We start from the raw sequence: 12156 nt of genomic DNA on the forward strand, positions 1-12156 counted from the left end.
CCCACGTGGACTGCTGACCATCACCGCCTTACTTTGGACTCCCCGCCAACCTGGTGGTACCTGCTGGCAAAGTGTTCAATTCGAGAGTGTGTGTCAGCGTGTGGTAACATCGGGGAAGAAGCCGGCCTAGGAGAAAGCAGCAAAGACTCAGAGGACCAAAGACTCAGCAGCTGGACAGCCAGGTTTTCCTCTCCCCAGCCCCAAGGCAAGGACATGAGTCAGAACTGATCAACACGGGATTCAGGGACTGAACTCCAAACTCAGGGCCAGAGTCCTGGTCAGTCCCAAGTTGAACTGGCCCGGGTTGTTGGTCAGATGTGCTCTGGCCTCCTCCCCTAGTCCACATGGGCCACAGCCCCTGAGGGAACACGGCCAGACTCAGTGAGCGCAGCTGCCTGCAGGCCTCTACTCACGTCTCGCTGTAGTCAGCCTCCAGGACTGATTGTACCGGCAGATAACCTCGTTGAGGATGTTTGCTGAAATAATGCTTGGAGCGGAATTTGTTCTTTAAGGTGGTGGCAAAGTCCCTCATGTTCTCACTGGATGTTGTCTGGAAGGAGGCGGGGATGAGAAATTCACAAATCCCACAGGTTTGGTGGGAAGGGCGGCTGCTCCCGCCCTCCCCGCTCTGGGGCAGGGAACGGGCCTGCCAACCCACACTTGTTACTTGTTCCTAGCTACCACACCCTGCTCCGAGTAGGACCAGGACAAACCTCAGAACTGAACACAGGCTGCCTGTGGGAAGATGCGCTGGAGGGGGAAGGGGCAGGGGAGGGGGAAGGAAACAGAAAACGTGGGTTTTGTTTATTTTTCACACTGTGATACAACTAGGTTCTTTTCCTGTGAGCACATAGTTGTTAATTCTTCATACATAGACATATGAACCTACACATATAGGTACACTTGTGTGTATCTATCTAAATATTCGTATACCTAAACCCATATATGTATATGTGTGTGTGTGTGTGTGTGTGTGTGTGCATTCATTTGGCGCTACCCTGTGGTCACTGGGTCGAGCTGACTCATAGTGTTGTTGTTGTTGCTGCTGTTAGGTGCTGTGGTGTCAGGGCCAAGTCATAGCAAACCCTCGGCCAGCAAAACCAAACACTGGCCAGGCCCAAGCCAACCTCACCATGGTTTTTTATGTGTGAACCTATCATTGCAGCCACCGTGGAGATCCATCTCTATCTGTGCAGAGGAGACCCTGTCTCCCACTCAATCATGCATGTTTCAACAGAGGTTGGAGAAAAGGGGCTCACTGGGAAAGAATGGATTTGGACAAGACTGGTTGAAAGATGTTAATGAAAGATGAGAGAGCTCAGGATATGTTTGAGGTTTAAGAAGTCTATGAGGGGAAAAATGAGGACCTAATGTCGGGGGTTTAAATGGAGAGAAAATGTTTTGAGAAACGATGTACAAATGCGCTTTACACAATTGATGTGTGTATGGATTGGGATAACAGTTGTATGAGCCCCTAATAAAATGTTAAAAAAGAAAAAAAAAAAAGAAGTCTATGTAGGGGCAGAAAGGAATCCAAGATGATTAGGCAGCAAAGTCAGCACAGGATACGAAGTATGGAGCTGTGGAACTGTGGAGCTGTGGATCCTGACTACAGCAAAAGAGATGTCCCTGAGACTTTTCACTGTAGTTAAATTGGGAGTGTCTTTTGAATGGCTGAGGTGTCCTGGACTGCTGAAGCCAGTGGCGGGCCGCAGGGATGAAGAAGCGCTGCTGGTGGACTAGAGGTCCAAGTTTCCCCAAACGGGTCAAGCATCAAAACTGTTGGGAGAATGTTCTCCAAAGAATAACAGAACACAGTTAACCAATGCTTGAGCAAGTAGGCCAAGGGGCCAGTACCTGAGAGCTAGCTACCCTTCCCTCGCAGCCCAGAGGCTCCATACCGGGGTATAATACTCCATGATGGGGTAGTGTAGCTTGTTGCCTTTGCTGGCCCTGCCTGTCAGGAAGCAGGTCTGGCAGATGTCCACATTAAATTGCTTCAGACTCCGGTACCTTGGAGAAATGACAGATGGCAGGAAAGAGAATCCAATTTGTCACTGTGATCCCCTTTGCTCCCCGAGCATCCAAATATACACACACAGTGGAAGGAGGGAAGAGTCTATGACTAACCTTATTCTAGGAACTCTAAATCGCCATGAAATGACAAGTGTAGATCACCAGGAAGTATGGAAAATGACATGGTCTTACCACACATTTTTTAAAGGGGGGTTGGGTGGGGTGGACAGGGATCAAGATCTCATGAGATCAAATTGATTTGTAAACAAAGATGGGCCCCAAAGGGTCCAGTATCATAAGTACTATCATCTACTATCATACTTCCAATAGGAAGGCCACCTCTCCTACCAGCCCTGGGCAAGTTGCTGCTTCCAGGGATTATTTGCAATTAGCACTCTCTTATTATAGAAAACAGAATAGTCCATCAGATGCAGGCCCAAAGCTTCACTGCACTGCCCACAGGTAATAGTACAGCATAGTGAAATGCTTAGATTTAAAGGGGCCAGAGAATGTAATATTAACTGTGTGAACTTGGGGGTCTACCTCTGTACAAAATTCAGGAAAGTGACTAACTTCATGGGGGAAAGCAGAGACTGTAACCAGGGAAACCTCAAATGTACTGTAATCATGTGTTACTTCCTAAACGGGATGGTAGGTACCATTGCGGTGTGCCTGGAGTCAGCTCATCCCAGCGTTCACGAGCTGCTGGTTAAAGCTTTGGTTAAATACCAACGCAAACTCATGTGGTCAAGTTGATTCGAGTCATAGCAACCCTATACAGGGTCTCCCAGGCTGTAAATCTTTACAGGAGCAGTCCAACGCTCACCTGGCAGAGTCACCAGGGCTAAATACAGTCATCATTAAAAAATGAAACGTTCCCTACTGACATGGATGGATTTAGAGGGCATTATGCTGGGTGAAGTTAGTCACTCACAAAAGGACAAATATTCTATGAGACCAGTGTTACTTTAAAAAAAAAGGAAGGTAAAGGTTTCCATACCCCAAACCAAAAACCAGGCTTAGCTGGTTTCCAGGGCTAACAAGTAAAAGGAAGTAATAGGCTAGGAGGAAGATTAGTTTTAACTTGGTGAAAGGGGAAGACCATGTCCTATCAGAGGGGGTGGGAATAAGTGGCATGGGGGAGAAAAAACAAGGTATTAAGAGGGTTGTTGTTAAATTAAAAAAATGATGATCTAAAAACATGACGATCTGATATGCAAGCCCCTACCTAATTCACGATAATTTTTTTATTTAAGGGCTCTAAACGCACAGTTAAATAAACTAGGCCGACAACAAAGTAATGCTCAAAATCCCCCACTTCCTGATTCTTTTATGATCTTGAGGTTATTGTCAGTTGCATCGGCGTGATGGAAACACTAGAAATAATGCGCTCCTCGGCTTCTCTTGACCACCCTGTGTTCAAGGTTTTCCTTTTGGTAGACTGACATTGGCCATGGCAGGGGTACTGACATCACAGAAATTAGCAACTGTAACAATTCAAAATACAAAAACCAACCCAAACCCAACCCATTACCTTGGAGTCCATTTGGGTTCATAGTGACCCTTATGGCACAGGGTAGAGCTGCCCTGCAGGGTTTCCAGGGCTGTAAATCTTTAGGGAAGCCCACTGCCACCTTTCTCCACAGAGCTGCTATGGGTTCAAGCTGCTGACCTTAGAGTTTTCAGTCGAGCACTTAATCATTGCGCCACCAGTGCTCCTTAGATCCACATCACTTGGTATTTTTATATTATTCTCTTTCCATTTTTACAGGGCTGCAGTATTTCATAGCACAACCCAAATAAAATAAACGATCTCCCAAACTGAGACCAAACTCAGCACCATCAAGCCGATTCCAACTCATAGCAACCCAATAGGATGGAGTCGAACAGACTGTCAATTGTTAGGGGAGAAGAAAGCTGCGTCTCTCTCCCATGCCATCGTTGGAACCCTGGTGGAGTAGTGGACTGTGAGTTTGGCTACTAGTTCAAAACCACCAGCTGCTCCAAGGGTTACTAGGGGTCAGAATTGATTTGGTGACAGTGAGTTTGGTTTGTTTTACTTTTAACACTATTTCATAATAGCCAAGTTTCCCCCAAATGAACCACTCTGCAAATAGAAAGGATTACAACAATGTAAGACTGTATATAACAGATCACCTCTCATGCTATCAGGCATTGCCTGGTTAGTATATAATGATAGGTATTGAATTTCCTACCTGAAGCCTTTGATGGGGCACTGCCTACAGACAGAGCACTTGGTCTGATGTTTTACTTGCTCGGCAATGGTGACTCGGTGCAGAACAGCCAGCCACACCATCGACTGGGGCTCCAAGTTGACCCACTCCAGGAACTGGGAAACTTCGATGACTGACTTCCCAGTGCTCTAGGGAAACAAGAAGCGCAACAGGAAAGAGTGATGTTCAAAGTGTCCTGCTCCTTAGCATGGTAGTCCTCAGAGAAGCCGGGAACTCTGCAGGGCCTTGATTGGCGAACTATCCAGAGTTATATCCACCTCCCACCCTGTCCTGGTTCACCAGGCACCCTCCGCAACAGGATTCTAACCCTTTAAGAGCCCAGAGGATCCTCTGTCCTGTCGTGCCATACTAAGAAACTCTCTTACAGCTGAGTACTTTAGCTCAAGAGCAAGCCATTTAGATCAAGTCTTCTCATCCCTCTCCTCTCCTCCCCTCCCCTCCCCTCTCCTTTCTTCCTTCTCCCCTCTCCTTCTGTTACTTGCTCCATACTCACAAAACGGAAGCAACTACGGACACTGGGTTCCACGTTGCTGCCTCCGAAGGCCGCCACTTCACCCAGTTGACGGGGCACTTGAATGGCCTCATGAAGCAGGACACCAAGGTGGCGTTGATCACACTGGCTGCCTGAGTTGGCCACTTGGCTGAAGAGGTCTGCTGGCCTCACCATATGAAATGGCAAACCCAAGATGCAGGGATGGTCACAGAATGGGGGTGGGGGGTGGGGGCAAAAGGCAGGAAAAGGAAGACAAGGAAAGAACACAGAGACGTCACTAATGACTTTGGGAGGCGGCGTGCCTAGAAGTCCATTCCTGATCTAGAAGCCCAGGGGTTCTCAACTGAGCATTTCAGAACACAGAGAGCAAAGTGAGACAGACAGGGGGAGAGAGAGCGCGCATCAGGAAGGTGGGGGGTGGGGTGAGGAGGGGAGAGCAGGGTGTGAAAGCAGTGCCAGACACAGACATGGCAGTGTTGGGAAAACAAATGCCTGAAGAAGCAAGATGAGGGAAAGAGTAACGGAAGCAAGATGAGAGCGTGTGTGATTTAGCTGGGCTACCATATCCACTCCAGTTCACATAGTAGCTCAAACGGTTTGCTACCACAGTCATTGCTCAGTGACCACTACAAACTGTCACAGGTCATCCATAAAGGAGAGATGATCCAAAGCTTCGGATTACCTACAATGATCTCTAAAGGGCTGTGGAATATACGTGGGCACTTGTATTTGGGTATGTTCTGGAAACCCCACCATCTCAGCCCAAACTTAGAAAATCTGCCACCAGAGGATACAGTCTATCGGCTGCATCTCTCACCTTCCCAAACCAAACCAAACATTCACTATCATTGAGTCCATTCTGCCTCTGAGCAACCCGGTACCTCCCCTAAGGCTGAGGAAGATACAGAGAAGTAGAAGGCAGAGCACCTGGGTGAAGTTCTCGCACCATTACTTACTCACATGCAAAACCTTGGGTAAGCCACGAACCTCTCTATGCTGCTGTTCCTTTGCTTGTAAATTGAGGATAAGTCATCACTGGCTATCCCTTCTCAAAGGAATGTTGGGAGACATAATTGAGGCTATAGCTATGAATAGGCTTTGAAAAGCCTATTCTCGGTAAAGATATCGTAGGTCACTGCCATCCCTCTAGTCTGATCTCAAACATCACATATCTTTTGTCTTTCAGATGATTTGAATTAGTGTATTTTTTCTCTCTCTTTTAATGCTTTCTCTGCTCTTGTCTCGCCACACACGAGGCAAAGAGCATGTCTAATTTAACTTAGTATGCAACACATTGAAGGAGCCCTAATACTGTAGTAGGTTACGCATTGGGCTGCTATTCTCAAGGTCAGTAGTTCAACACCACAAGCTTCTGCATGGGAGAAACATGAGGTTTTCTACTCCCACAAAGAGTTACGAGGGCAATGAATGTACAAATGTGCTTTATACAATTGATGTATGTATGGATTGGGATAAGAGTTGTATGAGCCCCTAATAAAATGATTTTTTAAAAAAGAGTTACAGCCTTGGAAACCAACAGGGACAGTGCTACCCTGTCCTATAGGGTCACTCTGAGTTGAAATTGATCTGATGACAGTGAGTGAGATGCAATACATTTAGCACATGCACTCAACACATGTGCTCAACAACAAGTAATGGTGTGGGAGAATGGTACAAAGGGTACAAGATGCACAAAAGATGGAGGAGCAGGAAGGAGGAGGGGACAAAAGATCCTTTAAACCAGAGAAGTTAAAAGCTACATACTGTCTACCTCTCAGATACTGGGGATTATTGTACCTTGTCTATGTAACCATATGAGGAGGTTCCGGTAAAAAGTGTGACATGGCTTCAGTTGCAATCTGGGAGAGAGTTAATCTTGGTGGGCCAAGGGAGATTGAAACTAGAAAGTCAGGGCCTAGGTACTTTAGGAAGCCAACAGAGATCCTGACCAAGTCTTAGATTTGAAGAAAATAAACCCTGGACTAACAGGTCTTAGACCCACTTGGTCTTAGGTTGCTATGTGTTTGTTTGTTTGTTTGTTTTTCTCAATAGCCTTGAGCAGAAAGCTCCACAAGATAGTCTGAATATCTCTCGGTTGAGTCATAAAACCTCCTGTCTGCTTAGCTCACACCTGTTCGCCTCCCTACAACACCTCTTTCTCCACCCCACTGCACTCTGGACATTGAGGTTATACTCACACTGAAGTTTTTCCTTTACTTCTGTGCCACACAGGCATGCAATGCCAGTCTTAAAGGACAATGCCCGCATCTTGCCACTGCGACCACTAGGTTTAAAAGAAGAGTCTGAGAACATGAATATATGTTAAGGGTTAACATCTAGGCAGTCTTTTTCTGAGCAAGGTTCGGCGGTAACCATGTCCCAAACTGAGCTGGGTCCTGGTCCACCTTGGGAGCAATCTCTTCCCACCATGCCTATTTCCAGGGTATCCCCTGGCCTTCCAGACTGGAGGCTTCCCGGGATGCCAGAGCTTACCTGTCAAAAACATTGAGGAGCCAGTTGAGGCTCATGTCCACACACAGTGGCACGTTGACCAGGATGCCTCTTTCTTCCTCCAGTCGCTCATATAAAGCAGTGAGGCAATGAATGACCTCCACCACATCCATCACATGCTCACTGGCCTGCAGATCATGCTCACTGAAGATATCCAGGGCCGTGGTTAACGTTACAAGGTCCACTGGGAAGGAAAGGAGAGAGGGAAAAACGTAGCCAGAAAGAGACCCCCCCCCCCCCGGGGTTAGACAAGGAGAGAAGGCCATCACTGTCACCAATTTTGACTCAGTTCAGCTCTTTACCAAAACCCTCAACCCAAGGAGGATGAGGGAAGTCAAAGCCTCCTGAAATTAAATCAAGATATGTCTATACCTCAAAGACCTTTATGTGACATCATTTTCAAGAAGATAGTGGGATGTGACTCACTTCACCTCTTATGTGACACTGACTTCCAAGGGATCGAATCTCATTTTCTCTGTCTTTGCACATATCTCAACTGAAACGAGGCTTGTCCTGGAACCTTGTACGGAGAAGCTAGATGGTAGTTACGATGGCTCAGGCATGACTGAGTAAATGCGCTGTATCTCAAGGAGGCTTTTTGTATGTATGTGTGAGTTGGGCGAAGGCTTACCAAGCAAATCAGCTTTCTATTCAATGATTCATATGCATTTCATTTCATGTCATTGATCGCAATCCCCACAATGCAACATCCCTCCTCCCGTTTCCTCCCTGTGTTTCCCATTTCCATTTCCCCTTCTTTCCTAAAAATTCCTGCCTCTAAAGTTCATCCTTGGCAAATGCTGCCCTTTGATTCCAAGTAGGTGATGTTGCTAAGGAGTGTGTACCTCTCGAGTGTGATTTTTCCCTTATAGATCTGTCTATTGTTCAACTGAGAATTGAGCCAAGGGTGACTAAGGGCTAGAGTCTCAGTGGTTTCACCAGGCTCTATCTGACCAGTAAGTCTCAGCATTTTCAGAGTTTTGAGTTTTGCTCCACATTTTTCTCCCACTCTCTCCAGGAACCTTCTAATTTGACCCCCCTCACAACAGTTGGTAACGGTCGCTAGGCGGCATCTACTTCTGATCTCAGGGTCATGAAGACTGATGCTTGTGTGGTCCATGAGTCGCTTAGACGAATTGTTTTCAGGAGGGCTTTTCATTAGCTCTAATGCTCCACCATCCTATTTGGACATGGCTGGACCAGGACGCTTTCATAGGCAGTGTCCCTAAGAAAGACCAGGATCTACATTATACCTGCAGTCACTTGGTCACCTAACTCCTGGCATTTACTGCAGCAATTCTGCCGACACATCCAATAATCCCAACAAGGCAAAAGAACAAAAGTTTCTGCTGACTCCAAATCAGGGTTTGGGACACTTCCCGGTGCAGAGCAGTTGCTTGATTATCCATGTTGGGCAAGGAGAATGGGATAAGGAAGAGGATGGCTTTGGGCTTAATTTGGGAACTAGTTTGGAGAGTGGAAGGCTTCAGGAAAAAGCAGCTGTCCACAGGCTGTGTCAACATTTCGAAAGTTTCATCCCATCACAGTGGGATGAAAGTTGAAAAGAGCATGCAGATGGCTAATAGTGAAGACATCAGAGATGTGCGGGATACATACGGCGCAGTGCCTTCTGGACTCTGCGTAGCTTCATGGCAGTGCGATATGCTGAGAACTTAATGTTGTTCAGATCCGCTGCAAGGAATGGACACAGACCCACTCAAAACAGGCCCACTTAAATGAAAACCACAACAAACATTGCTGAGGGAGCCCTGAGCTTGTTGTTAAGGGTGTTGAAATAATTTGGAAATGGACACCAGTGATGTTGTACAACATGATAAATGTAATTAAATTGTACATGTCAAGGGTGTTGAAATAGCAAAGGCTACATATATATTTAAAACCAAGAACATTGGCTAAAACACACACACACACATATTTTATACCCACTAGATTGGCACTAAAGAAATGTCTGACAATACCCAAGTACATGTCAGTGAAGAAGTGGATGGATTGCAGTGGCATAATTAACACAGCCACTTTGGAAAAGACCTTGGTAGGACCTAGTAAAATTGAACATGGAGATACCCGACAGCCCAGCTAGCTAGCTTTCCTAGAGCAGTTATTTCCACACGTTCTTAACCAAGACACGCAGTAAGAAATTCCTTCTCATTTTACATCACGACCGAGTAAATATGAGAATGAGCATATACACATACACACAAATGTGCTGTGTGTACAAGGAAATGAAACAAACCTTTCAGGAAACAATATCCAAGTTGCTTTGATAAAGCTATGGCATACAAAAATGATTTTATGACCTGTAGACTGAGGAATTATAGGATCCCTAGTGGTGAGCACTTGGCTGCTGAGTTTGAACCTACCAGTTGCTCTATGGGAGAAGGATAGAGCACTCTGTTCCCGGAAAGATTTACAGCATTGGATACCCTGTGGGGCATTTCTACTCTGTCCTGTAGTGTTGCTATGAGTCAGAATTAACATGCTAGTAATGGGTTTGGTTTTAGACGCAAAAACATGCCCTGGAAAAATTCTTCCACGAGTGCACCAATGGACATTATTCTTACTAGGACCAAATGAGAAACAAGAAAAAAGTCCATCAATAGCATGGTTAAATAAACTGTAATATATAGAAGGGAATACTTCACAGCAGTAGAAACGAATGCATAAACAAATACCATTTGCAACATAATGGTGAGACCATAGTAGTAGCCAAAGAAAAGGTACACGAGAGTTACAATCAGGGCAGCCTTGGTATAATTTCCATACGTGATGATAAAATGGCTCAGGGGAAATCATAGCACCTCCAATTGACTGAGGTGCAGAGGGGACGGGAAGGTAGAGGGTTGGAGAAAAGGACTCACTTCCACCCTCACCACTTGTTGAATATGATTCTCTTGAATTCTTCCAGGGCAAAGGCATCTGTATATAGTCCCACCCAATACAAGAACTCCACATTCTTACCTAGGGTTTGGTATAACTCCGTCATCTTGGGATGGTCCCAGCATGTGGTTTGGGCCTGATGGCTACAAACAGAAGCATCAATAGCACTAGGGTCCACACCATCTTCCACCCACCCCCAACACACGCACCACTTAGTGACAGATTGGATGCAAGAAGCTGCAGGATCCGAGGGTGAACCCTGAAGATCCCAAAACACCTTTACCCAGGGATTCACCTTTACCCAGGTAGAATCTGGAGCTCTTGAGGATGAGGAAGAGGAAAAACTGGACTGGATGGAGGAATTCCAACAGACAAGGAGTGGCAAGGGCAGGTAGAAAAAAAGACAAATGACAGAGGGGGTGGACAGGTGACTGACCCACTTCTGATTCAGATGGTCACTCACTTGATGTAGTAAGGAACTTTATTGGGTGAGATTGCTCTTTCCCAGGGAACCTGGACGGAGGCTGTTAAGGGCAAAGAGAAAGAGGGAAAGTTGGCTACTATTATTCTTCAGGCCTCTGTTCACTACCATACTCTATCAGCCCAAAGAGCTGATAAGCCCAGAAGGGGATGTCCAACTCTCATTGCTCCTGAGGTTGAGGTTAATCCTCTAAGGAACAAAACTCTCTGTGAGGGCAAGGGATAAATATGTTGTTACTGGCATCCAAACATACCAGAAATGTGTCAAATGGCACGTACAGGATCCTCTGACCTTGGCCGTCCTCATGATGCTCTTCCTGCGGAGGTTGCCATTTCTACCCATTCAATGGCAGACAGCTAGAGTATGGCTGTGGATGTGAACCAGACGCTACTTTCTTCACGGGACTCAAAACCCTTCTTTTAGAACAGCAGTTCTCAACCTGTGGGTCACGACCCCTACGACCCTTTCACAGGGGTCGCCTGATTCAAAACAGTAGCAAAATTACTGTTATGAAGGAGCAACAAAAATAATTTTATGGTTGGGGGGTCACCACAACATGAGGAACTATATTAAAGGGTTGCAGCATTAGGAAGGTTGAGAACCACTGCCTTAGAACGTCAAACTTCTCAGTCCTATGTGTCAGTAGGAATCGGTACTGCTTTGGGGAGGAGCTCTAGAGACGTTATCTTGTGGCTGTTCCTGCTGCAGTTTCCCTGGGCAGAAGAGTCCTGTGCAGGTAGAGTTGCCTGCGATAATAATTATCATTGCCAATTATGTCTTAAGCTTCTATGTGCCAGATGCTATGTTAAATCTTGTGAGTGCCCACTGGCTTTTCATCCGTAGAGTCGAGTCCTTGGTCAGTGCTCTCAGTTGTTAATCCAAAGGTTGACAGTGTGAGCCCAGCCACATGTACTTTGGAAGGAAGCCATTGAAAACCTTATGGAACACAGTCCTACTCGGCCACACCGGGGGTAGCCAGGAATGCGAAGTCACTACCTGTTATATTTGCAACACCCTGGTCTCTTCCACCTTAATAACCATTCACCCAGATCATTTCACTAGGCCTTCTAACAGGTCTCCTTGCTTGTACTCTTACTTCCCCGAAATGGACTCCCAACAGTCTGAGTCTGTTAAAACACAAGTCTGATCATGCTATCCCGCAGCACCAATCTTTCCAGTGGCTCTTTAGTCCATTCAGAATAAATTCTGAAGCCCTTGCCGAAGCCTCCAAGACCTTCCGTGCTCCGACCTCTGGCTACCTCTCTGACCTCATTGCCTCTCTCCCTCCTGACTCCTTTCCATACTAGCCTCCAGGCTGTTCTGCGGGCCTGCTCCTCGCTTTAAATTCTTAGAAGATGCTGTAGCCTCAGATAGCCACATGATGCATTCCTTAACTGCTCTTAGGCGTCCGTTGTCACTCTCCTAGTGAGTCCTGTTCAAAATGGAAACACCTCACTGAAGTTCAGCTCTCCCTATTCATCCCTTTCTTGCCTTATTGTCCC

At 46.3% G+C, this 12156-nt stretch overlaps 1 protein-coding gene across 1 annotated transcript in view; it reads right to left on the reverse strand.

Moving 5' to 3' along the window:
- The window catches only part of DRP2 (dystrophin related protein 2), a 62710-nt gene that overhangs the window by 14139 nt on the left and 36415 nt on the right, over positions 1-12156 (reverse strand). Inside the window, exons 10-19 of the mRNA XM_045290595.1 lie at positions 10637-10697; positions 10255-10316; positions 8893-8967; positions 7258-7459; positions 6963-7048; positions 4765-4922; positions 4233-4399; positions 1902-2013; positions 414-550; positions 61-126 (exon numbers count right to left, since the gene is read on the reverse strand). Coding sequence (XP_045146530.1) covers positions 61-126; positions 414-550; positions 1902-2013; positions 4233-4399; positions 4765-4922; positions 6963-7048; positions 7258-7459; positions 8893-8967; positions 10255-10316; positions 10637-10697 — 1126 coding nt within the window. The remainder of the gene's footprint in view (positions 1-60; positions 127-413; positions 551-1901; positions 2014-4232; positions 4400-4764; positions 4923-6962; positions 7049-7257; positions 7460-8892; positions 8968-10254; positions 10317-10636; positions 10698-12156) is intronic.

Source organism: Echinops telfairi, unplaced genomic scaffold (assembly GCF_000313985.2).
Source record: "Echinops telfairi isolate 266 unplaced genomic scaffold, ASM31398v2 ScPeMD7_44;HRSCAF=162, whole genome shotgun sequence".
NCBI classification, from domain to species: domain Eukaryota; kingdom Metazoa; phylum Chordata; class Mammalia; order Afrosoricida; family Tenrecidae; genus Echinops; species Echinops telfairi.